The 26,560-nt window shown below is 43.0% G+C and overlaps 1 protein-coding gene across 3 annotated transcripts in view; it reads left to right on the forward strand.

Moving 5' to 3' along the window:
- KCNMB3 (potassium calcium-activated channel subfamily M regulatory beta subunit 3) overlaps nucleotides 1-26,560 on the forward strand; it is a 77,334-nt gene that overhangs the window by 44,699 nt on the left and 6,075 nt on the right. The window contains exons 1-2 of one of the 3 annotated variants that reach the window (XM_077290486.1): nucleotides 1,589-1,816; nucleotides 22,568-22,768. In XM_077290486.1, coding sequence (XP_077146601.1) covers nucleotides 1,710-1,816; nucleotides 22,568-22,768 — 308 coding nt within the window. In that variant the 5' untranslated portion in view covers nucleotides 1,589-1,709. Of the gene's footprint in view, nucleotides 1-1,588; nucleotides 1,817-22,567; nucleotides 22,769-26,560 lie in introns of those variants that run through there. The other 2 variants (XM_077290488.1, XM_077290487.1) reach the window with 2 other exon arrangements.

A 26,560-nucleotide genomic window follows, 5' to 3' on the forward strand; every position in this document is an offset into this window, starting at 1 on the left:
AATGATGATAGCCGATTTCAGCACCAGCCACCGGGGGACAGCGCTTACTGTAGCACTTCTTCCCCAGTGCTGATGTGTGTTACATGGAGGACATCAATGTGTGTTTTCCATGTGCACGTGCTAGACGTTTTGCCGTCCGTGCTGACGGTAAAAAAGGACATGTCATCGTGTTTTGCCCACAGACACACGGTCTGTGAAAACACACTGACATGTGAATGGGTCTACATGTGTACGTGTCTCCGGTACGTGTGAAAACTGCCACCACACGTTCCAGAGACACGGACGTGGGAAAGAGGCCTAATGCATTTCTGGCACTGTGTGTACCCTTAGCATTCTCTATGACTAAGGACGTACACAGCGTCAGAAATGCATAAGAGTGTTTTTTTCTATCACCATCATGTGGGTTTTAATTTTTTGAAACATATGGAATGAAATGTGAAGATTTTCTCTATTTTTTTGGATGTGCCGATCAACTGTTTTTCTGGCAGTTAGGTCACCCATTGCACATAAAGGACAGATTTCATCATATAGCCAATATTTTTTCTCAGTGTTATCTTCTTATCTAGAGAGGAAAAGTAAGATTTAATAAAGTAAAATCAGTATCATTCTTCTGTATAATCTCAAGGAGACCGGTACACACATTGTATTATTTGCATTTGTGCTCATTTTTCAACACTTTGTTGCAAGTGGAAAAGTTCCTTGGCCGGCATGTCTACAGGAGGACTCGAATTTTCTGCGCTAAGCTGTATACCCCAGGGGTGTGAATACCAAAATACTCATTACAGAAGCATTGGCTCATCTTTTGTGAAAAAGATGCTTTTGGTGGGTAAGCATAGAAGACACAATACTTGGGTTCACAGAAAACGGTATTTACTAAGATGAACCTAGCGAACACAACATTTATATAAGAGTACAAACAACTTGGATTTCTCCCCTCCTTGGAAACGAGCTGGTGTTTCTTGCTTTTTATTAATACTGTCGCTTTAAGCTATGAGATAATAGAAAGGTGCTGTCGGCTCCCTTGTCGTGACTCTTCTAGTAATTACTTGTATTTTTCATGAAATAATCCTGGAGCACATTTTCTCTGAGTTCTGCTTTGTATTGTTCTGCTTTGCATTGTTCTACAAATATATGAATACATTTCCATCTCGGGGTTACCTCTTTACTATGCATCTATTTTCCTAGGTTTAGGATAATTTTTCTCCAGTTTACTCTATACTTACATATGAGCTTCTCCTTACTTGTATATGTTGCCTAGAACTGAAGCTCTGGCATAGACATATGTGATTTCTATGACACTGTACATGAGGCAGCTGTACAAGAAGTTGGGTCCTTCCCTTACAGTCTGCACTGAGCTCTTGAGACACGAAAACTTCCCAGTGGAATAAGTGTTTCTATAGAAACATGGCAGTCGCTGATGTAGAAGGACCCAAGTGATAAAATATGCTTTCGAATGACACAAGCATTAATTACATGCCTGATGATAACTTCACAAGAGACAAACTCTTCTTTGGCACCAAGGAGGTTGTTAATCTACTTTGTACTTTCATGCTCAAGAATATTAATCTGAGATGTGCTAGGATGGAAACCGGTTAGTACTTGCAGAAGGTCTCTGGTGGTTCACATGCTAGAGGTGCAATGGGAATTACTCAGAACTGAAGGTCAGGACATGGATTTAGCTACTTCTACGTGTTGCTTACTCTGTTTTGATGGCATTGTTCAGAGAACAGATGTGGTTGGCACCAGTGGCACAGAGGCAGTCATTCAGTGTGCCCATCCAGACTACTCTACAAGGGAGCCGCAGACGATACATGAGGTGAGAGGTGCTTGTGTATTTGGGATTTACCGCGGTATATATAGATTGAGCACTCTAAAACTAGCCTTATTTTTACTATACGCTAGAAGGAAACTGTGTAGATGAATGAAATGCCAGGTTTCTTGGGTATAGTTTAGATTATAATCTGTGTTGTATACTTACAAGTAGCAAATAAGTAGCAAAATATTTTGTTCATATGTTTTAAATTATCTTCCATATGACAAAACCTCATTTGTTGCACTCATAGCTGCATTTACATAGGTACCAGTGATGAGCCAACGTGCTCGGATAAGGTGTTATCTGAGCTTGATCAGGTGCTAACAGAGTGTCTTCTGTGTGCTCTAAAAATATGTTCAATTTCTTGCGACTGCATGTCTCACGGCTGTTAGACAGCCACAACACATGCAGGGATTGCCTAACAAACAGGAAATCTATGCATGTGTTGCTGGTGTCGAACAGCTGTGAGACATGCAGCTGCGAGGATTCGAACATATTTTTCGAGCACTATCAAGACGCTCGATTAGCACCTGGGCATAAGTGGATGACACCTTATCCGAGCACGTTCTCTCACTAATAGGTACAGTTTCTACTACTAAAACTAAGAATATTGCTAAACTTATACTAATACTAACAGCTCGTCATTATTCATTATTATATTCAATTACCAAATAGTATATTTAGTTGCATATTTTCTCTTGTGGCTTTTTTCACATAAGCCTATTCTGAGTCTGTATTTGCTCACTATATGGAAACTAGATGGAGGCCCGATTGCTATTGCATCAGGAGGGTGGTAATGTCACGATGGAGGCAGGCTTTGCAGCGTTGAGAATATCTCCCCCCACGTGCTCACCCACCTATCCACTCTCTTTCCTCAGGTGCTGATTTCTCCCTTCTGTGCTCTCTTCTTTGACCTGTCTACCCAATGTGCTATATGCATTGTTTTTGTCCCAGCGATGCTGTTGCTCTACAAGAGTCTAATTTGCCCGTTGTTGTCTTCGACGTTGCGCCTTTGCTGCTTTCCTTTCATTGTCATTGGCATACTTTTTAGGAGGAGCCATGTTGGTGTTGATATTTGCTTTTTAAAGGGGTTTTCTCATGAACAAAAGTTCATTTTAAAAATTGTCTGTGTCTGACCGTGTGCAGAACATACCACAGCTCCTGGGCAGGGGAGGAAGCAAAAGACAATACTGATATTACAGCAGGAGATCGCGCTCCTGGGCAGGGGAGGAAGCAAAAGACAATACTGATATTACAGCAGGAGATCGCAGAGGATACATTTTGTGAGGTAAAATATTGTTTAAAAACAGTCAGTGAAATATTTTACCTGACAAAATTAATCCTCTGTGATCCCCTGCTGTAATGTCAGTATTGTCTTTAGCTTCCTCCCCTGCCAAGGAGATGTGATATGCTCCGTCAACGGTCAGACACAGACAATTTTTAAAATGAACTTTCGTTCGTGGGAAAACCCCTATAATGTGACTGGCTTCCTCTGCCTGTAGACACGTCACGCATCTGCCACCGGGATCAGCCGAATGATTCACTGCGCCTGCGCGGAATTTGCGCAGGCGCAGTAAATCAGACCACCGCCATCTTTGTGCAGGCAGATAGCGGCGGTCACATTAAAACTGCACATGCGCTCCTCCTGTACAAAGATGGCGGCGGTCATTGAATAATTTGATCCCGGCAGAGGTGCGTTCGCTAATGTGTTTTGCTAGTGGTACGGCGCAAGAGGCTGCGCACGGTGTATACAGTGTGTGGTGCGTACAGCATATACAGTTTGTGTGTGTGGTGCGTAATGTGTGTGGTGCGACGGTGTTCCGCTGGTGGTACCACGGAAGAGGCTGGTACCACCAGCAATTTCAGTATTGAGACACCCATCACTTGGGTGTCCCAATATGACGGTCAATTAACTTCCGCCGCTTGGAATTCTGGGATCCGGACACATCTGGACAGAACAGGACGTGAAAACACTACAAGGTAAGTATATACCGTATTAACATATCTAGTATTGATCAATGGAATTATTTACACAGGCTTAGATATTTTTACACCTGTATTTTAAATGCTCAGCATATATCATTGGTATTATCTTTAAGGTCACTTTTATTTATAAAATTTGAGTCTTAGAAAATCCACACGGCATTAGGCCCTGCACTTATTTTGTTTGTGATGTTTGGCCATAAAAGCTCATTATGTAATGTGACAGGGTCACTGGCACTGTATATGAGGGGAGATACAGTATGTGTCACGGAGATTGCTTTCCTCCGTGATCTAGAAACCCATAAGTGTCTTTTCAGCATGATATGTGCTGAAGGGGTTAAGCGGCCATGTTATGGGCAGGTTATTAGGTGAGTAGGTAAAGAGATGGGCGAGACGCCTACTCACCATATCTCCACCTCAAGAGTGTGGCTGGGGAAATAAATGTCCAGCCAGTTTTTTTTGTGGTCTGTGTTGTGTAGAGGCAAGCAAGCCCTAGGCTGATGCTCCTGTGAGAGCTCCTATATGTATTGGCCCAGAAGTGCTGGGCAGGACTGTTTAGGAACTTTTTAATGGTTGAGGTTGGCTCTCTCCTCCACCTTTTATATTTAGCTGTATCTGTATCCCAAAGATCCCAGATGACTGGAGAATAATTGGGCTACAGATTCCATTCATCATCACTTCCCCCCTCCACCTCATAGGGTTGCATGGCCAGCCAGTATGGATGTTACACCCTTGGCTGCTGTGGGTCCTTGGGCACCACCTCGATAGCGGAATGGTCAGTCTGCCAAAAGTAGACTCAATAGGAGCCAATAAGATCATATAAGTAGAATATAAGAATATGGTTCTTTTGCAAGCCTGTAATTAATGCTTTTGCTTTTTGTTATTGCTAGAAAATGTTCTATGCGTTGTAATCCAAATGGGTAATGAGTTCTCAATGTAAAACATTAAACCAGTTGTCCTATTCCCAATATTTACTGGCATTGGGCTCAGTCACATGAAGTTCAGTTCTTGTTGCCCTGATGTGCCAGTGATTTAATGCCAGCTATATTATTTAGTCAGGGGAAGATAGAATCCAGCTCACCCGCATGTACTGAAGAACCAGAGCAAAGGAAGCATCCGTGCCTTGGACTTGCAAAGAAAGAAAAATCCAGCTCCAAGGAAATACAACACTCTTCTGTATTGGTTTATTGGTTTGAATAGAAACACTTCAGTCGATGAAATTAAAATGCCATGTTTGTAGATAAAACAACTAGTTTCAGGTAGTAAAACCCTTAAGGGGTTTCCACTCGAGCAAAAGTTCATTTTAATCAATTGATATTGTAATAATAATAATTTCCAGAATTGGATGCGTTTAAATAAAATGTTCCTGTGTTGAGATGATCTGTGCTCTGTGTAGCAGAAATGTTCACTTGCTATGAGCGCCAACCACAGGGTGGCCGCTCATAGCTATCCAGCCATGACAATCACAGGGGTCTCCTGCAGACCCTGGGTTGTCATGCCAACCCATCAGCGACCTGCGGTCAGTTCACACGGGTGCCCGATAGGCGTGGTTTGCAACGCGCTTCCGGGGGTGCATGTTAAATGTTGCAGTCAGAGATTTATAGTGGCATTAAACATGTTAACAGCCACAGGTGGATCGCGATTCCCCAAGCGGTTGTTAGGGGCACATGTCAGCTGATCAGATGAGCTGTCATGTGCCGGAAAAGGTGTGACCTTAGCGCTGAAGTCTGCACCAAACAGGGGGAGGTGCCCTATTACAGGCACTGCACGTCATTGGGTGTTAAGGAGTTAACCCCTTAGTGACGGAGCCAAATTTTTTAAATCTGACCAGTGTCAATTTATGTGGTAATAACTCTGCAACGCTTCAACAAATCCCAGTGATTTTGAGACTGTTTTTTCGTGACACATAATACTTTATGATAATAGTGAATTTAGGTCAATATGTTTTGTGTTTATTTATAAAAAATATCAAAAATTTTAGAAAAATGTTAAAAAATTAGCAATTTTCAAAGTTTGAATGATTATCCCTTTAATCCAGATGGTCATACCATAGCAAACCATTAATAAATAACATTTCCACATGTCGGCTTTACATCAGCACCATTTGTAAAATGTTATTTTATTTTGTTAGCATTTTAGGAGGTTTAAAAATGTAGCAGCAATTTTTCATTTTTTCAAGGAAATTTCCAACATTTATTTTTTTTGGGAACTATCCATGTTTGAAGTGACTTTAGGGGTCTCATATATTGGGAAACCCCCAAATGTGATACCATTTTAAAAAGAGCACCCCCTGACATACTGAAAACTGCTGTCAGGTAGTTTATTAACCCTTCAGGTGCTTTACAGGAATTAATGCAAAGTGGTATGACAGAAATGAAAATGTGTATTTTTACCACCTAAATGCCGCTAACTTATGAACAGGTTACAACAGCCGACACTCTAAGGCCACCATTTGGTCGTGAATTGCCATCGCAAACATCAGGACCACACAATCATGATCTGAGGGCACCAATTGGGATAAAGAGGAAGCCCCCACACTCTGTTAACCATTTATAATGATGTAGTCACTATTGACAGCAGCATCTAAGGGGTTAAACAGATATGTACGGTGCCAATACTGATCGTGGCTGATACAGCAAATTGTCAGCTATAGTGCACAACTGACAGCTGCGGGATTGTCACCTGTATGGGGAGGCTATTCTCTTATATCTCAGGTCAGTTAAAAGACGTATTAGCTGTCATTAAGGGGTTAATCATGTTACCATACAGTAGGAAGGGTTGTAACATATATAGGGCAGAATCCTGTTTTGACATTTGATGCCTAATTAACAGTTAATCAGATAAACCCCTTCACATGCAAAGAAAACAAAACCTATGAGAATACTGATAAGAACAGGTGACATATAATGTAAAAAATATACAAAATATATGATGCACATACAATAAAATAGATAAATATACAAAACAAAATACAAAAATGCATCATATATACAACATTGTGCGATAATTGTACAAAAAACAAAACATATAAAAATGCATTATATATACAATATATATACAGGATATATGCAAAATGCCGGGTATATAGTGTATTGTATTTTACATTTTATGATCTTATTGCTGTTGCAGTAGCATATATGTTTACGGAAATTTTTAATAATATTTTCCTAAATACTTTCTTGTTATTATAATATATCTATTAACCATAAACCGTTTTACCTCAATGTGACACAAACAATGGGAAGAATAGGAACATCATGGTGCAAATCCATTCAATCCTTCACCAAATTTGAAGGAAAATATGAATAACTAATAATGGAGCAGAATATCCTTTCTAAGATTCAGACCAAGATTGTATTCAAATTAAATATCCACCAAGCTTCGCGTCTTTTCAAAGCAGCCTCTGTGTTTCCCCTCTAATACTAGTGAATACCATTATCCCTGATGTCACTATGATGTTTTTCAATTAAATGCATTGATGCTTGAGAGATTCTCTTATGAGAGTTTTCATGGTTGTCTATGTCATAGATTTTCTCCCTAATGCGAACCCTTAGTTGGCAAGTAGTACCGCCTATATATATTTTAAGTTACATCTCACGCACTGATAAATCTCCTCTGAACTATGGTGGGGGCGTGTTCTTCTTTCCTTTGAATGTTGCTTCCTGCTTATGATTGGTCAGTATCATACAGGTAGAAGAAGTACACGCCTACAATGAAAACTCTGATAACACCCACTTAGATTTAACGAAAATGAATTCATTAGAGGGCAAATACTTTGATTGCTAATATCTCCGGAAATGAGAGACGAAATTAAAAACAAAATAAAAAAGTGTTATTCCACATTTCAACAGTTGTTAAATCCTGTGTCCAGATTAACATGAAAAGTTTGGTGAAAGACCCTCTGTAAAGGGAACCTGTCACCAGGTTTTCCCAATATAAACTATGGTCACCAACTTTAATGGGTCTTTTACAGTAGTGTTGCAAGTTGTATATAAGTGCCCAATCCCCTCTGCATAACCCCCACCGTCTGGGCATCACTAGTTTTTCTTGGTGCCTCCTGTCTCATTGCACTTGCCGTCCTCCTGTCCCTAATCATGCTCCTGTGCAGGCGTACTTCGCTGGCCCTGCCGATGGTATTGTAATGCGCATGCACCGGCTTTACTTCCAGGTCATCGGTGCTCTTTGGCCTCACCAGGCACATGCACCTTAGGTGCTTTTCTCTGCACTCAGCAGGACAGAGCTAAGTTTGCCTCCACAGGAACACATTTAGGGGACACTGTGTGAATGACATAGGATGCCTCATCCACATAAAGCCAGAAGGAGGACGACGAATGCAACAAGATAGGAGGCACCAAAGCAATAGCAGCAATGCCCATTGGACCGGAACGAGCATATGGGGGATCATAACAGGTATTATTTGGGCTGCACGGAGGGGGTTGGTGTTGTGGATTCTGTTTGCGGGCTCCCTCTGGTGGTTACTGCTGGTACTGGGTGACTTTGGTGGGTTGCGGCCTTTGGTTTCCATCTGTCCATCAGAGGCTGGGTGTTTCCTATTTTACCTGGCCTCTCTGTCATTTCCCTTGCCGGCTATCAATGTGTTCAGATGTGCTCTGTTTGGTTCCTGCCTACCTGCTCCCAGATCTTTCAGGATAAGCTAAGTGCTGATTTTCAGTTGTTTGGTTTTTTTGTCCAGCTTGCTTTGAATGTCTCTTTGTTAGCTGGTTGCTCTAGTGGACTGAGGTTCTCCCCATGTGCCATGAGTTGGCACATGGGTTCTTGTAATCTCAGGATGGTTTTTTGATTAGGGTTTTTTGCTGACCGCTCAGTCCCCTTTTGTGTCATTCTGCTTTCTAGTTTTCAGCGGGCCTCTATTTGCTAAAGCTATATACATCATCTCTATGTGTGTGCCTTCCTCTCATTTCACCGTCAATACATGTGGGGGGCAACTATATCTTTGGGGTTAATTCCTCTGGAGGCAAGTGAGGTCTTTGTTTTCTCTGCAGTACTAGTTAGCTCTTAGGCTGGTGCGTGGCGTCTAGAACCAACGTAGGCACGCTCCCTGGCTATCTCTAGTTGCGTTTGTCAGGCTTAGGGCAGCGGTCAGCCCAGGTTCCATCACCCTAGAGCTCGTCCGATATTTATTATACTTTGCTCATCCTGTGCTATCCCTAGCCATTGGGGATTCATGACAGGTTGGGAACTTATATACATCTTTCTAGACTACCGTAAAAGAGGCATTACAGGTTGTAGTTTATATTGAGAAAACTTGGTGACAGGTTTTCTTTAATGCTCCAGCTCAAGTTTAGGAAGAGCAGTGCTTTGCAATTTGCAGTTGTAGGAATGCAGTTGCCAATTACATTTATTTAAAAAAATACTACATGCTATGTCTTCTTTTGTCTGTGAGCTCTAGTGATATTTCTACTTCATAATTGTATCTAAAAATATAATAAACCAGTGTAACTAATGAGGGTTACTTGTGCTGTACTAATCTCTGCAGGACTGTTTTACACACCAATCAAAATAACATAAAAGACTTGAAATATTAGAAAGTAAATAAATGTCATTGCCTATAACACTGTGAAAGGCTAGTTCCTCACCAAGACTTCAGCTGAGCAATCCTAGCAAGATAACGCAGATTGCATGATGTAACCATTGCATGACCTGAGATGCGCAACTTCTCATGTACCGTAAATCCCACTCCAGAGAAGTGAACTGAATATGATGCACAAGTGATTACATTGTTAGCCATTCATCTCTTCAGTGTCACCGTGGTATCAGAAATGGCTCCTCCAGAATACTAAACATTCCTTGGGGACACATGACAAGATTCTCAAAAATATATTCTAAGACTTCGTTGACAGACCATCGGTTTCCATTGAAGCTTTTCTGATCTCTGGTTCTAAGTTGATTTTAAATTTTGCAAAGTAAGAAATCACCCTGGGAAGTTTGCTTTTCTCTCTTTAGCTTGATAGATCCATGTAAGACTGGAGTAGTCTCTAATCAACCTGAAACGGTAACCCTACAAGTGTCTCACGGACTCAAGGGTTCGGTATATTGCCAAGTATTAATTTTCGACAATGCTGTCATTTTTCTCAGTAGGTGTAAAATATATGCTTAGATATATAAAAGGATGTCCATCACCTCCACCAACTTCTTATCAAAGGATTGCACATTGCCCCCCAAGTCAGAAGCATCCACTTGGACAGTGCACTGCTTTATAAAATCTGACATGACTAAAGCTTGCTGTTTACACAGGACTAATCTCTGGAGATGTAATTCACCCTCACTGTCCTATCTGACCTTATCTCACTTGTGCTGTAGAAATCTGGTCTGGAAATATTCCACAACTCATAAAAAAGTTCTCACTTTGTGGTTGTGGCTAATTTAGACTAGCCTCAATTCTATTTATCTGAGGTTTCATCATTATTCTTGCTATTATGTACCCAAGGAACATGCTTTCTTTTGCTTCAATTTTTTCAACTCTGCTTCTTTGTGCTAATAAAGTACTGTGTCGTTTTGGTAAATTTCTGTAAATCATCACAAAAAAATGTCATCCAGATATACAGACTTGTTATGACCCCAATGGCAGAGGGTCTCAGAAATAATTTCTAAATCTGCAAACTAAAAAAACCAGCTCATAGGGCAGTGGTAACTGGGCTGACCATATATCTAATCCTAGCACCACAAATAACAGCAGCCGGGGAACGTTCCTACGTTGGTTCTAGACGTCTCGCGCCAGCCGGAGAACTAGCTAACCCTAGAAGGGAAAAGAAAGACCTTCCTTGCCTCCAGAGAATAGCCCCCAAAAGTTGGATACAAGCCCCCAACAAATAATAACGGTGAGGTAAGAGGAAAAGACAAACATAAGAATGAGCTAGGTATTTAGCAAAGAAAGGCCCACTAGCTATTAGCAGAATATAGAAAGATAACTTATATGGTCAGCAAAAACCCTATCAAAAATATCCACACTGGAAATTCAAGAACCCCCGAACCGTCTAACGGCCCGGGGGGAGAACACCAGCCTTCTAGAGCTTCCAGCAAGATCAGGAATCACATTAAGTACAAGCTGGACAAAAATGAGAGCAAGCAAATAACCCAAAAAACAAAGAAGCAGGACTTAGCTTAATTTTGCACGAACCAGGACCAGCAGATAGGAGCAAACAGAATGTGTCTGATTACAATGATGCCAGGCACTGGACTAAGGTTCCAGGAGGTTTATATAGCAACACCCCTGAACTAACGACCCAGCTGGGTGCAAACTGAGGGAAGAAAATCCCAGAGTCATATCACTAGTAACCACAAGAGGGAGCCAAAAAGTCTAATTCACAACACAGACTCTTCCCTACTGGTGAGAAGTGATATGAGAACTATGTCAAATAATGTTGCCATATCCTCATGCAACAAGGTAGGCAGCCATATTGAAGTACATAGGAAGTGCAGTTTTCTTTTTGACATTATTAACTGTCCAGTGATTTTCACATAAGTCAAATTCAAGTATGCGTCATATTTCAATAACTCATTCAGCTTTTGGAGGTCATTGGAGTAGAATGTGTGTAGTAGTGATGAGCGAACATGCTTGGATAAGGTGATATCCTAGCATGCTCTTGTGCTAACCGAATGTCTTCAGCGTGCTCAAATACTATGTTCGAGTTGCTACACCTACATGTCTTGCTGCTGTTCGACAGCCCCAACAGATGCAGGGATAGCCTAACAAACAGGGAATCCCCTCATGTATTGTGGCTGTCGAACAGCTGCAGCGACCTGAACATAATATTCGAGCATGCCGAAGATACTCTATTACCACACAAGCATGGCAGGATAACACCTTATCACTAATAGCAAATCATCTGAATTTGGAAGCAACACACTAAAAGACTGGCCATTCACTTTTAGATGGGTCTATAACTTGGATCCAACTTTTCTGCAAAACTTCAGAGGAGATTTTTAGTGGACATAAACCTGATTTTTTAAAACTGGTGACTGAATTCACATGGAATATTTCGCATAAACTTACATTCAGGAGCTCACAGACTCTCTCTGTCTTTCTACAATTTAAAACGTTCCTATAGATTTATCATTAAATCTCTTCCTAACATCCAGCAGATAGTTGGGGGCCGGGTTCTGAGACCCAATTCATGAATCAAAATACCACTCTGCAGCTCTTCGCTTAGAAGACAAAAGCGCTCAGCGATCAGACACATGTCCAGAGTGAGCGCAGGTCTCTCAAAACAAACTCAGAGCCTGTAATTCATGATAGGAGACTAACAGATAGCCCATAAATTGACCTTAAAATATGGCCATCTGAACCTGGCTTAACAGAAAGTCTATGAGCGTGCACACAGAGTGGAGTGTAGAGCCATAAGCTTTCTATGGAGTCTACCCATGCAGGAGCTCAATTCTTATGCCAGCAGCACAACATACTCAGACCTCCTTCACACATTCGTGTTTCCAATATGTGTGATATTGTTTTTTTCACTGATACCACATGTACCCATTATAAACTATGGTGCACATGTCCATGTCTTTACACAGACAGTGTGTTCATGCAAATCACATTGTGAGGCAGTGAGGGGAATTATATGTGAGGGACAGTATGTATCCCCCAGGATGCACATAGAAGTGTATTGAGGCTGCTGGAGTGCATTGCAGTCACAGACATAGCTGGGGCTGCAGTGCAGAATAAAAGTGTGGACTTGGTCAACTATTTGGCCAAGGCATATTTAAGAAAACCCGTCATGGGCTTTTATTTTTGAAGTGAGCTACAAAAAGATAGTGGTGCGGTTCACTCCCTCCAGCCAACTCTTACAAGTGGCCCATGGCCACAGATCCCATTTAAAACCCTGCAGCAAAGGGTTGGATGTGTCAGTGTTGGTTTTCAAGCTGCAGAGTAGGTGGCTCTGCAACATCCGTCTTGTGTGTGAAGTCAACACAGAGTCGAGGGAAGCAAACGCCTGGAGCCCTTTCAGTATGACACGGTGGTGCAGTTGTAAACGGCAACCGGTCTCGGATACGGACTATTGACGCCCCGGCTGCGATCCCGAGGATACCGTTTACTTTTCATTTGTGAGTTTTGGACAATAAAGACATCTGTGTTGAACTTTACTGGGTCACTGACTCATTGCCACACTACAATATGGTGAAGAATGCGGCTATGAACTGAGGCATACCCCAATGCCAGCTGCATGTCTGTCATTAGGCCTGCCACACTGTAACCCATGCCTGAGGACAAGTTGGAGGAAATCCTGGGGCTGTTGGTCCTCACACAGCAACAACAACAACAAACAAATAACCTGTTGCTGCAGCAAATTGCGATCCTGCGTGATGCACCTCCATCACCAGCCCTGAAACGTCGTGAGGCCCGGGACAAAGTCTGTTCCGCTTTGAGGAAGCTGAGTCCGGAAGATGACCTGGAAGCTTTCCTCGTCATCTATGAGTGCACCATGAAGCGGGTGAACCTGCCAACTTCTCAAAGAGCCGAACTGGTGGCTCTGTTCATGAGGGATGACACGCTAAAGGTATACCTCAGTCAGGAGGACGCCCAGGACTATGCAAAGCTAAAAGGTGAGATCCTTGCCCGACTGGGGGTTAATACCTATGTGAGAGCCCAACGGGTGATTTCATGGACTTTTGTGGAGGCCCAGCGCACTCGGTCTCAGGTTTGTGATTTACTGCAGCTAGTGAAAAGTGGCTTCAACCTGAGACCTTGACTCCAGCCCAGATGGTTTAGAGGGTGGTGGTCAACCGGCTGGTGACAGCTTTGCCAGCATCCATACAGAGTTGGGTGGAGCAAGGGGACCTGGGCACTCTAGACCCAGTGGCTGAACTGATTGAGCCGTACATACCCACTCAGGACTTTATACGAGACTCTGCCCCATTGCGTCTGTCATGCCAGACACTGGAAGGCCAGGAGCTGGGAAAAGGGTCACGTTCCCTTGCTGGGGACAATCAGCCCTGAGTTCATACTGAGGGGGTACCCCGGAGTGATAATGGCAGGAGACCAGTTTCCCCCAAAATGATCTCAAAGACTAACGGTGCCTCCACTATCAGGTGCTGGTGATGCCAAGGGTCTAAACATGCGGCTGCCAACTGCCCCCTGATGGCTGAACCTATGGACTGTAGGTGTATGTGCAGAGTCTCGATGTACGCTCAGTCAGTCTGCTCCGCATCTACATTCACAGCATGCAGCGAACCGCAACTGTGCCAGGTATGCATCAACGGGTACCAAACAGAGGCTCTCTTGGACTCAGGGAGGTCCGTGGACTCTGGTGCATGGGTCACTAGTTGCCGGGGACAACCCCAATGGTTGGAAAGTGGGGACCTCCGAGAATACCTGACAGCAGAGGGTTTTTTTTCCACTCTGTGTGGAGAGATGAAACATGTGGTGGGAGTGGTGAAGACCCTTCCTTATGGGGCTGTTTTGGGAAGAGGCTTGCCTCTGTTTTGGTCCCTGTGGGAGAACAGAGCTAACCCTCTCAGGATAAATGTCATTCCGGGCCCGAAACCCAAAGATCCCAAGTCACAGATACCTGTCATAGGGGTCGCCAACCTAGGGACAGAGTGTAACCCCAATAGGTTTACCCTAGAGATATTGGCAGGAGAGGTCAAGGAGACACCGTCGATCTCCGAGCTGGAAGTGTCCACTGTTACATTTGGGACTGCTCGGCTCCAGGATCCCACTCTGGCCCGGGCACAAGAAAGGGTGGTAGAAATAAATGGGGTGCCACAGCAACCGGGTGCAGAAGCATTTTTTCCCACATGGCGGTCCACCAGGATTTGTTATATAGGGTAGATAAAATCCAGGATAAAGTGGTGGAACAGCTGGTGGTGCCCCAGTCGTGCCATCGGGCAGTGCTAGAGATGGCACACATAGACATGCTGCGAGGACACTAAGGGGTAAAGAAAACTCAAGAACGTATACTGCTTCGGCTCTTTTGGCCAGGGATTTATGCCAAGGTGCAGAGGTATTGTGAGTCATGTCCCGAGTGTCAACTTACCACACCCACTGCAAATTTCCGGAGTCCATTGGTGCCTCTACCCATTATAGAGGTACCATTTTAGTGAATTGCAATGGATCTGGTGGGGCCTATAGTGAAGTCCGCACGTGGCATCAACATATTCTGGTCATAGTGGACTATGCCACCCGTTACCTAGAGGTGATACCACTTTGTCATACCTTGGAAAAACTTATCGCCCACAAGCTGTTTGCAATGTTTTGTTGCCTTGGGCTACCAAAGGAAATCCTTACAGATCAGGGGACTCCTTTTATGTCCAAGGTGACAAGGGAGCTATGTAAGCTGCTCTGGATTAAACAGCTGCACGCGTTGGTGTACCACCCACAGACCAACTGGTTGGTGGAGAGATTTAATCAGACTCTTAAATCTATACTGAGAAAAGTGGTCTCCAAGGACGGTAGGGATTGGGACATCTTACTGCCCTAATTGATGTTCGCTGTCCGCAAGGTACCACAGGCTTCCCCGAGATTCTCCCCCTTTGAGCTATTGTACTGTAGGCATCCTAGGGGGTTGCTGGACGTAGCCAAGGTAATGTGGGAACAGGAGCCAACTCCTCATCAGACTGTAATCAAGCACGTGGCAAGTATGCAGGACCGGATTGTGGCAGTCATGCCCATAGTAAAAGAGCATCTAATGAATGCCAAGGCAGCGCAGAGCCGCATGTATAATAAAAGAGCCACAGTCAGGTCCTTTAAAGAAGGGGATCAGGTGTTAGTGCTAGTGCCCACAGCAGAGAGTAAACTCATGGCCACGTGGCAAGGGCCATATGAGATACGGGAAAAGGTGAGGGGAAGTGAATTACAGAGTGTACCAGCCCAGAAAGAGAAATCCAGAACAACTGTATCATGTGAACCTGCTAAAAGTCTGTAAGGACCGGGGATGTTTGGTTACGGAGGCGACTCTGGGTCGTACCATCAGAGAACCCTCTGTCACCAGCCAAGGACGTGGCCGGGGGTGAGGTTAAGATATATGATGCTGTGACAAAACAGCAGCGATGGGAGGCTCAGGTTTTGGTGCAACAGAATATGGATGTATTCTCAGAACTGCCGGGTTGGACCTCGGTGACCCGGCATAACATTGTCACTGAACCACGGGTAAGGGTACGCATAAGTCATCGTGGAATCCTGGAGTGAGTGAGTGGGCTAGACCATTGTACTGATTCCGAAGCCAGACAGGTCATTACGATTCTGTAATGACTTCCGGAAATTGAATGAGGTGTCAAAGTTTGACCTTTATCCAATGCCCCGGGTGGACGAGCTAATTGAGAGACTGAGTGAGACCCAGTACTTCACCACACTCGATCTTACCAAAGGTTACTGGCAGGTACCACTGACAGAATCAACAAAAGAAAAGACCACCTTTATAACACCAGAGGGTCTCTATTACTATGCCACCTTGCCTTTTGGATTACATGGGGCTCCAGCCACATTCCAGAGGCTGATGGACATAGTGTTAGAGCCTCATTAGAAGTACGCATCAGCATATTTAGATGTTATTGTCATCTTTAGTACTGACTAGCATACCCACATGTCCCAGGATTCTCTCAGAATCGCAGGTTAACGGTGAACCCAAGAAAATGTGTGATAGGGCTAACGGAAGCCCGGTACTTTGGATACATGATTGACCACTGGGTTATCAAACACCAAATAAATAAATTGAAGCCATTCATAACTGGCCCAAGCCTTTAAGTACAAAACAGGTGAGGGCGTTCCTCGGCATCAATGAGTACTATTGCCAGTTATACCCAATTTTGCTGGGAGATCGACACCCTTAACTGATCTGTTAAAGGGTAAGAAGTTGGTTATGGCCGGGTGGAACCCTCAAGCGGCGAAAGCATTCCAGTCTCTGAAGTCAGCGTTGCGTGGACAGCCGATCCTCATCAGCCCCAACTTCAAGAAAATCTTTATTGTTCAAACAGATGCCTCAGAGGTAGGCCTAGGAGCGGTACTGTTGCAAGAGGTGAACGGGGATGAACATCCAGTCACCTACTTGAGCAGGAAACTTACCCCAGCAGAGAAAAATTATAGCGTAGTAGAGAAGGAGTGCTTGGCGATTAAGTGGGCCTTAGAGTCCCTACGCTACTATTTGCTTGGGCATCAATTTTGTTTCGTAGTGGTCCATTCAACCCTCGTCTGGATGAGCAATGCAAAGGAGAGGAATGCTCGGGTCACCAGATGGTTCCTGTCCCTAAAATATTTTAGTTTTTCAGTGGAACATTGGGCGGGGAAGTCGCAGGGAAATGAGGATGCCCTGTCACGGGCACCCTGTATGGTGACAAAGTTTCAAGCCCACAAGTTTGAACAGAGGGGGGATGTGTGAGGCAGTCAGGGGAATTATATGTGACAAACAGTATGTATCCCCCAGGATGAGCATAGAAGAGTATTGAGGCTGCTGGAGTGCATTGCAGTCACAGACATAGTTGTGGTTGCAGTGCAGAATAAAGGTAAGTGTGGACTAGGTCAAGCTATTTGGCCAAGGCAGATTTAAGAAAACCCAGCATGGGCTTTTATTTTTGGAGTGAACTACAGGATGGTAGGTGGGTCGGTTCACTCCCTCCAGCTGGGTCTTAAAAGTGGCCCATGGCCACAGATCCCATTTAAAACCCAGCAACACAGAACCAAAGGAAGTGAACGCCTGGTGCCCCCTCACCATGACACGGCGGTGCAGTCACCCACGGCAACAGGTCTCGGATACGGACTATTTTGATGCCCTGGCAGCGATCCAGAGGATTCTGTTTGCTTTTCATTTGTGAGTTCTGAAAAATAAAGACATTTGCGCTGAACTTTACTGGGTCACTGCGTCATTACTGCACGGTGTGAACACCGCCACACTACAACATAGAGACCTGTCCTTTTTTTCTGGCAACGCGCGGATGACAAGGGTCAATACAAGTCTATGGGTCAGTTTAAAACAATATAGCACACTAGCTGAAGAGCCCGGCATTGCCCGGGCATAGTAACTAACTGTGGTTAGTTATAACAAATTACAATGATTATATTGCACATAAAACCATTTCACATCATATACTCAACACTACAGATTTGCAACACAAATTAACTAAGCGATTACCTAAGTATTGATAGTATTTTATTTTCAACTAATTCAAGAGCCTTTTGGATAAACAACATTTATGGTTTTTCCTTCCGGGGCAAAGATGAACAGATTTTTGGCAGTTTCAAATCTTGAACAGGCCACGTAAAGTTGACCATGAGAAAAGCATGGAGATTGCAAATCAATCCCTACTATTTTCAAGGACTGTCCCTGAGCCTTGTTAATGGACATTGCAAATCCAGCCGAAGTGGAAACTGGAGGCCTTTAAAATCAAAGGCAAATCAGATGGAATGAGTGGAATTCTTGGAATTAAAATGTCCTCTCCTTTGGCACATCCTGTTGCTGAGCTGTGTATCTAATCCTATCCTGTGTTATACCATTTGCTGAGCTGTGTATCTATTTCTGTCCTGTGTGATACTGTCTGCTGAGCTGTGTACCTAATTCTATCCCGTGTGTTACTGTCTGCTGAGCTGTGTATCTAATCCTATCCTGTGTGATACTGTCTGCTGAGCCGTGTATCTAATCCTGTCCTGTGTGTTGCTGTCTGCTGAGTCGTGTATCTAATCCTATTGTGTGATACAGTCTGCTGAGCCGTGTCTCTAATCCTATCTTGTGTGATTCTGTGTGCTGAGCCGTATATCTAATCCTATCCTGTGTGATACTGTCTGCTGAGCCGTGTATCTAATCCTATCCTATGTGATACTGTCTGCTGAGCCATACATCTAATCCTCTCCTGTGTGATACAGTCTGCTGAGCTGTGTATCTACTCCTATCCTGTGTGATACAGTCTGCTGAGCTGTGTACCTAATCCTATCCTGTGTGACACTGTCTGCTGAGCCGTGTATCTAATCCTATCCTGTGTGATACTATCTGCTGAGCCGTGTATCTAATCCTATCCTGTGTGATACAGTCTGCTGAGCTGTGTACCGAATCCTATCCTGTGTGATACAGTCTGCTGAGCTGTGTATCTAATCCTATCCGGTGTGATACAGTCTGCTGAGTTGTGTACCTAATCCTATCCTGTGTGATACTGTCTGCTGAGCCGTGTATCTAATCCTATCCTGTGTGATACTGTCTGCTGAGCTGTGTACCTAATCCTATCCTGTGTGACACTGTCTGCTGAGCCGTGCATCTGATCCTCTCCTGTGTGATACAGTCTGCTGAGCTGTGTATCTAATCCTATCCTGTGTGATACAGTCTGCTGAGCCGTGTATCTAATCCTATCCTGTGTGATACTGTCTGCTGAGCTGTGTATCTAATCCTATCCTGTGTGATACAGTCTGCTGGGCCGTGTGTCTAATCCTTGTTAGATACTGGGCTCCCCCTGCAGTCTGTGTCAGAGGGTGGTCTGTGTCGGCACGGTAATAAATTATGTTATTTCCAGCTTTACAGAAGGACGATAACACCATAGAAATGATAAGAATAATAGGCCTCAGTTACCACAACTGTCTACAAGGAAAACTGTTGCTCATAGCAACCAATCACAGCTCAGCTTCTTAAAAACAGCTCTGGTGAAATGAAAGATGCTTAGTGATTGGTTGCTATATGGAGTGGGCACACACACACACACACACGAACACACACACACGCTTTTTCCCCATTATGTAGATAGGGGCAAAATTGTTTGGTGAATTGGAACGTGCGGGGTTAAAATTTCGCCTCATAACATAGCCTATGACGCTCTCGGGGTCCAGACGTGTGACTGTGCAAATTTTGTGACTGTAGCTACGACGGTGCAGATGCCAATCCCGGACATACACGCACACACACGCACGCACGCACGCACACACACGCACATACATTCAGCTTTATATATTAGATGGATGCCATCAGTGTACAATCCATGTGGTGTACGCGTTTAACATTACAAAGTATAGGAGAAGCTTTGTCATTTGTTTCTTTATCCATCTGTGAAAAACACTAATGATGACACTGATGGTAAAAATGGAGACACAGATGAAACACTGATGGAAAACACTGATGACACTGGTACTGTTTTTTCACATACGCGTTTTATGTGAAGGAGGCCTTACAAAATGTTTTTTTCAGTGATCTGTGACAGTCCCAGGACACAGACTCCCACTGATCTGTTCCAAATGTAAAGGACCAGACATGAAATAAAGTGATAGGTAATCGTTATTCAAAAGGTTATTGTCATTATGCAAGAATTTTTTTTTCAACTTGTAGCAGAACCAGCACTTGATCTGTTAAATTAAAACTTATTACTTTAGTTGATCCGCTGTGTACTCTCTTTGATCATTGTGCGATTGCTAAAAGTGTTATTTTAACATAAGTGCAATATGCTCATCAATTACACTCCATGAAACGTGGACTCCCATTGGGAGCTGCGACATAAAAGCTCAATGTGGATGACTGAGAATTTGTGTTACCGACTATAACCATCAAATGAAATAACAGTTACAGGTCCAATGTATTTCAACATACCCATCAAAGTGTGAGGAGGCAGACCAGCTGCAATGTTCCCCCCTGAAGAGATCCATGCTACTGTCGTATAGAATATGTAGGATGTGAATAATGTTTTGTGCCTGATATGATTTCTTGTGGTAACAAGTGTTCATTTCCGTTTGGGCTCCAGTACTAATGGTCACAAGATGTCACTGTCTTCCTTTTCACTCCTGTACAGAAGTAGGTGAAAGGTTAAGTTTTGCCCAGCAACAAGAGAACAGAGACAGGTGTATGATAGTTAACTCGAAGTACTGCCGATAGTGGGAAGGAGTTCTGTGGAATTCTGGGAAAAGGGAATACATGTTAATTAGTCAAAAAGAGGAAGTGAAGGAAGAAAGATAGGTTTTCTGGTGATAGAACTCCAAGGCTCACGAGGAAAAGGATCTAGTTACAGAGGCGGCAGGACGACACAGGCAAGTGGGGAACCCTGCAAGAGAAAGGCTTAGAAGTCCGGGAAGAGTACAGTCCATTGAGAAGGGGACCTTAGGACCAGGTAGCGCCCTGTTGTGGATACTGAAGGTACTGTCCAGCAAGACAGGGCCCTTGGGACAAGGTAGCGCCCTGCTGTGGGTACTGAAACAGATCACGTTACTACTAGTGGCCCCTGGGACTGATATAAGCAAGGGCGCAGGGTATCAGGGCATAGTGACACCGCATGTCCCTACTCCTAAGAAAAATGCAGGCATTTCGGATCTCTCCTCATTCCTGTCCTACTGCCAGAAACAAAGTGCAGAATGTAACTCTGAGAATGGAGCCGATGTAATGTGTGGAAAATGATGAAGAATGCATAACCTGCTACTCCCTGTTCACCAGTTTGATAAAAAGAACAACTTTTACATCAGCTGGTTTGGCTTCTTGACTGAAAGGGTTAAACGGGATGGTTCTGCACTCAGTGCATGAAGAGTGACAAAGCCGTGCCACTTGACCATGGCTACCACCCTGTGACCTGTTGCAAATGTCTTAATCTTTCAGGAGGACATTAAACTGTGTACATACATAATTTTCAACAATTTACACAATTCCTTGGTGAGCCTGGACATGGTGGGATTTCTTCAAGCATGTGAAACAGCTCAGATGTGTTAGAAAATGTATTTTATTCCCCAAGAGACTATAATATAATAGTAAGTGGTATAATCTAATTCCATAACGATATGCTGATGTCTTGTAGAAGACTTTACTGAGAGGCTGACATGATGCAGTCCAGATTTTTTTTTTTAATTAATCTGTGTATGGGCTAGAGAACTGGAGAACTAAGGTGTGGAAAAGAACTTTTAGCTGATGTTCAGGACAGGACTCACACACTACGGCTGTGCTTCAGCAATTTACCTCTGGCTGGAAAAGTCTATTAAACACCTAATACAGAAAAACAATGTACTGCAAGAGTGAGCTCTAATTGTGTTTCTCAGTTAATGTAATTACCGTTTTTGCTAATTAAAACAGCATGGGGCAGCTGTGGTCCGAGCTGTCTATTATGTATCTATCAGAAGTTTTACCAGCCCGTCCTTTTGCTTGAAGCTGATTCTAGTTCTTTGGGGATAACAAACAAGCACACAAGAAAGGTGTTGTCCATCCTTAGGCTACAAGCCTGCAGGCACTCTATGTGACTGCAGACTTGTGAATCTTCACATCGTGTGCACTCCGCACTGTGAGGAATCTCTGGTGTCAGGAGCGAATGTCCGTGTTAACAAAATGGTAGCATGCTCTATGTTCTTCTCAGTGTTGGATGAGAATCACCTATGCAAGTCTATGGGTGAGACAGAAAATCAGATCCCATAAGGATCATCTTTGTAACATCTGATTTTTATGGTTACATTGCGTTTTTTAACCTAGGAAACTGTATTTGATTGTGTACACTTCAAATGTTGATATATAAAAATGAATGACTGACCGATGTCACATGGGCATGAAAAACAGACAAAATGGACAAAAATCATCCGAATCACCTGCATGAAACTCGGACGATTTTTCATATACGACTGGCTTCAACCAAGTGAGCATTTATTTCAGCCCATTTGTGTATTGGTGAGCTGCAGCGGCTTCTTACAGAAATACAGTTATTTGGACTGGATTTGGGGTGCAGCTTCCTATGGGAGGAATCCATTTTAGATTAGGGCAGGAAGTCCTCATATTCAGAAGGATAACACTGTATGAAATGCTTTTACTTTTTATGTATGCAGAGAAATATATACCGTATTTAACAAAAAAATGTGCACTTGATAACTAGAATTTCTGCTGTTTTAAGGGAAGCCTTTTCTCCTGTACCTGGCAAGGCAAAACGAAAAGAGAGCAGCACGGATGGGGTGAGAGCAGCAGATAAAGTGAAGAAGCAGGTATCCAATGCTGGAGAAGACAGGGCAATGCTGTTGGGGTTCACTATGATGGGGCTCTCTGTCCTCATGTTCTTTTTACTTGGGATCGCAATTTTGAAACCATTCATGCTCAGGTGAGCAACATGCAAACATTGAAATGAGATAATGGGAACAAAAGGCTGATCATGTAAACTAGAAAGCGGACTTTTAACTGGAACCATCTGATAAATGATAAAAATAATAAGGGTACACATAAAGTGGATAATGAGCTAATTATGTTCAGGCCAGAAAACCATAGGAACATCATGCACGGAAAACTCTGTAGGGGTGGTTTCCTCTTATCATGTTTTTCTCTCTTCATGCACAAAACCAAAATGGCAGAAGAGAACTGATCAGAAAGCAAACCCACTGTTTTCTATCTAGTCAGACTGGATGGAGAAATTCTTTTTCAGAAGCAGGACAATTGGACAACACATTTGTGCTTGGTTTGGGGTAAATATTAACATTTGAGAGCCATCACTGGTTGATGCCTTTTAATGGCTAACTGGAAAGCCTGTAAGAGGACAAAACGTCGCTTTGAAACTTGGCTATGAAAAGATTTGCTTATTGTGGTGACATTTTGCTTCCCATTATTGTGCCAGTCTCCTGTAAATACACATTGTTGTCAAATGCAAAGTGATTTTGAGTGAGGATGAATTTTCCCTCCAACCAGAAAAAAATTTAAAACCTGTCCATTTATAAGGAAAACAGACAAGATAAAGATCCCCAACCCACATCAGGACCATAAGATTCCAGTTACTCTCAGCTGCACTACATCTAATGTAGGGTACACACTTATATGTACTGAATGTCCAAGAACAAGGATGAATTCTCATAATCATCACACAATAAAAGAAAAAAGTGTAGTACCTGTGACCAAAAATTTTTGTCACCCTGATCACAACATCATGGACATGATATTGATGGTATTGAAAGGAAACTTCACATCAGAGAGACAGAAGAGTCTGGGAGTACAAACTTAAGATGAACTTTGACATATTCAGAGCAGGAATGAATGAGTCACATGGATTAATGTCTTTTTACATCAAGTGAGGAAGGTGCTCCTCAGACCATTTGGGGGCATCAGAACCCTGGACCAGACCTCAATCACAGGAAAATAAAACTTTCACATGCCTTATCTATGAATTCTTCCAATATTTGAGGCCACAATGGTGACTTCAACACCCACAACTATTACCCCATTTGCCACCGCTACAGGGCAAGTGGGAAGAGCAAGGCTAAGTGCCAGAATTGGCGCATCTTAGAGATACGTCTTTTCTGAGGTGCTGAGTGTTGATGTTTTTAGCCAGGAGGGGGCCAATATCCATGGCCCCTTCCTAGGCTATTAATATCAGCCAGCAGCTGTCTGCATAGCCTTTGCTGGCTATTAATTATGGGGGAACCCCACGTCATTTTTTTGGGGGGTCCCCCATTTTAATAGCCAGTAAAGGCTAAATACAGCTGTGAGCTGATATTAATAGGCTGGGAATCTCCATGGGTATTACCCCCTTCCCAGGCTATAAACATCTGCCCCAGTCAATGGCTTTACCTCTGCTGGTTTTGAAAATTGCGTGGGAGCCCATGCCCTTTTTTCCATAAAATAATCTTTTATTAATTAAATACATGTACAGTAATTTGCACACGCACTGTACTAATTGTATTTGTCACTGACATCTATATATCTACCTATTCTATTGGTATTTACTGTATGTAATCTATCTTTTCTATACTGTCGGCTCCTGCAGTGAATTTACAGAACCCGACAGATGTATTACCGGCTTTTCTTCTATCTATCTCTCTATGCAATATAAATACATATATATACATGTGTGTCACTGACAAATATATGTATTATATGTGTATATATCTATTCTGTCTATTCTATTCTAACCTGTCAGTGTGATTTTACTCTACGCGCACAGGAATTGCCGGCTTTTCTTCTATCTATCTATCTATCTATTATATATATATATATATATATATATATATATATATATATACAGTATTTGTGTGTTTTGACAAATATTTCCTTTGAAAACAATGTGTAAATGACAGAGAACTGCTGTGTGTAAAAGCTCATGTTAAAATCGCATTGCAATCGGATAGCAATCGCACTAAATCTGATGCTAGGTGTGAAAATCGCATTGTACTTGAATGATCCTCACATGACACTTGCATAGCACTCGTCTGTTTTTTCAGTCCGGAAATCGGACCTTTTTTTCTCACATATGGGTATGAGCCCTAAGTTGACCAATTATATTGATCTTTAAGTCATCAATCTCACAAATTTAAAGCACAAAAAACTATATAAGTCAAAAATTATACAAATAGTTTAATAAATATACTTACAAATTCTAAGTAAATATCATAAACAAAAGTCGGTGATAAATGTGCATTGCAAAATTATTGGCATTAAATGAGTATTGCAGCCAATTAATGACAAATCCAAATTTTCTGGGGTGGCTGAGTGCTGATGTTTTTAGCCGGGGGGGGGGGGGGGGTGCAATATCCATGGCCCCTTCCTAGGCTATTAATATCAGCCCACAGCAGCTGTCTGCATAGCTTTTGCTGGTTATTAATTATGGGGGGACCCCACGTCATTTTTTTGGGGGGACATTTTAATAGCCAGTAAAGGCTAAGTATACAGTTTTGAGCTGATATTAATAGCCTGGGAAGCTCCATGGGTATTACCCCCTTCCCAGTCTATAAACATCTGCCCCCAGTCACTGGCTTTGAAAATTGCGCAGGGGCCCACGCCATTTTTTTCCGAAAAACCTTTAAATACATCTACAGTACGGAGCACACACACTGTACTAATTGTATTTGTCTCATTTACATCTATATATCTACCTATTTTCTACCTATATATCTACCTATTTTATTTGTCTTTATTGTATGTGATCCTTGTCTTTTATCCTGTCGGTTCCTGCAGTGATTTTACAGAAGTTGGCAGATGAATTACCAGCTTCTCTTCTATCTTTCTGTGCAATATAAATACATATATATATGTGTGTATTATTGACATATATATATATATATATACACTCACCGGCCACTTTATTAGGTACACCTGTCCAACTTCTTGTTAACACTTAATTTCTAATCAGCCAATCACATGGCGGCAACTCAGTGCATTTAGGCATGTAGACATGGTCAAGACAATCTCCTGCAGTGCAAACCGAGCATCAGTATGGGGAAGAAAGGTGATTTGAGTGCCTTTGAACGTGGCATGGTTGTTGGTGCCAGAAGGGCTGGTCTGAGTATTTCAGAAACTGCTGATCTACTGGGATTTTCACGCACAACCATCTCTAGGGTTTACAGAGAATGGTCCGAAAAAGAAAAAAAATCCAGTGAGCGGCAGTTCTGTGGGCGGAAATGCCTTGTTGATGCCAGAGGTCAGAGGAGAATGGGCAGACTGGTTCGAGCTGATAGAAAGGCAACAGTGACTCAAATCGCCACCCGTTACAACCAAGGTAGGCCTAAGAGCATCTCTGAACGCACAGTGCGTCGAACTTTGAGGCAGATGGGCTACAGCAGCAGAAGACCACACCGGGTACCACTCCTTTCAGCTAAGAACAGGAAACTGAGGCTACAATTTGTACAAGCTCATCGAAATTGGACAGTAGAAGATTGGAAAAACGTTGCTTGGTCTGATGAGTCTCGATTTCTGCTGCGACATTCGGATGGTAGGGTCAGAATTTGGCGTAAACAACATGAAAGCATGGATCCATCCTGCCTTGTATGGAGCATCTTTGGGATGTGCAGCCGACAAATCTGCGGCAACTGTGTGATGCCATCATGTTAATATGGACCAAAATCTCTGAGGAATGCTTCCAGCACCTTGTTGAATCTATGCCACGAAGAATTGAGGCAGTTCTGAAGGCAAA

Source organism: Ranitomeya variabilis, chromosome 2 (assembly GCF_051348905.1).
Source record: "Ranitomeya variabilis isolate aRanVar5 chromosome 2, aRanVar5.hap1, whole genome shotgun sequence".
NCBI classification, from domain to species: Eukaryota; Metazoa; Chordata; class Amphibia; order Anura; family Dendrobatidae; genus Ranitomeya; species Ranitomeya variabilis.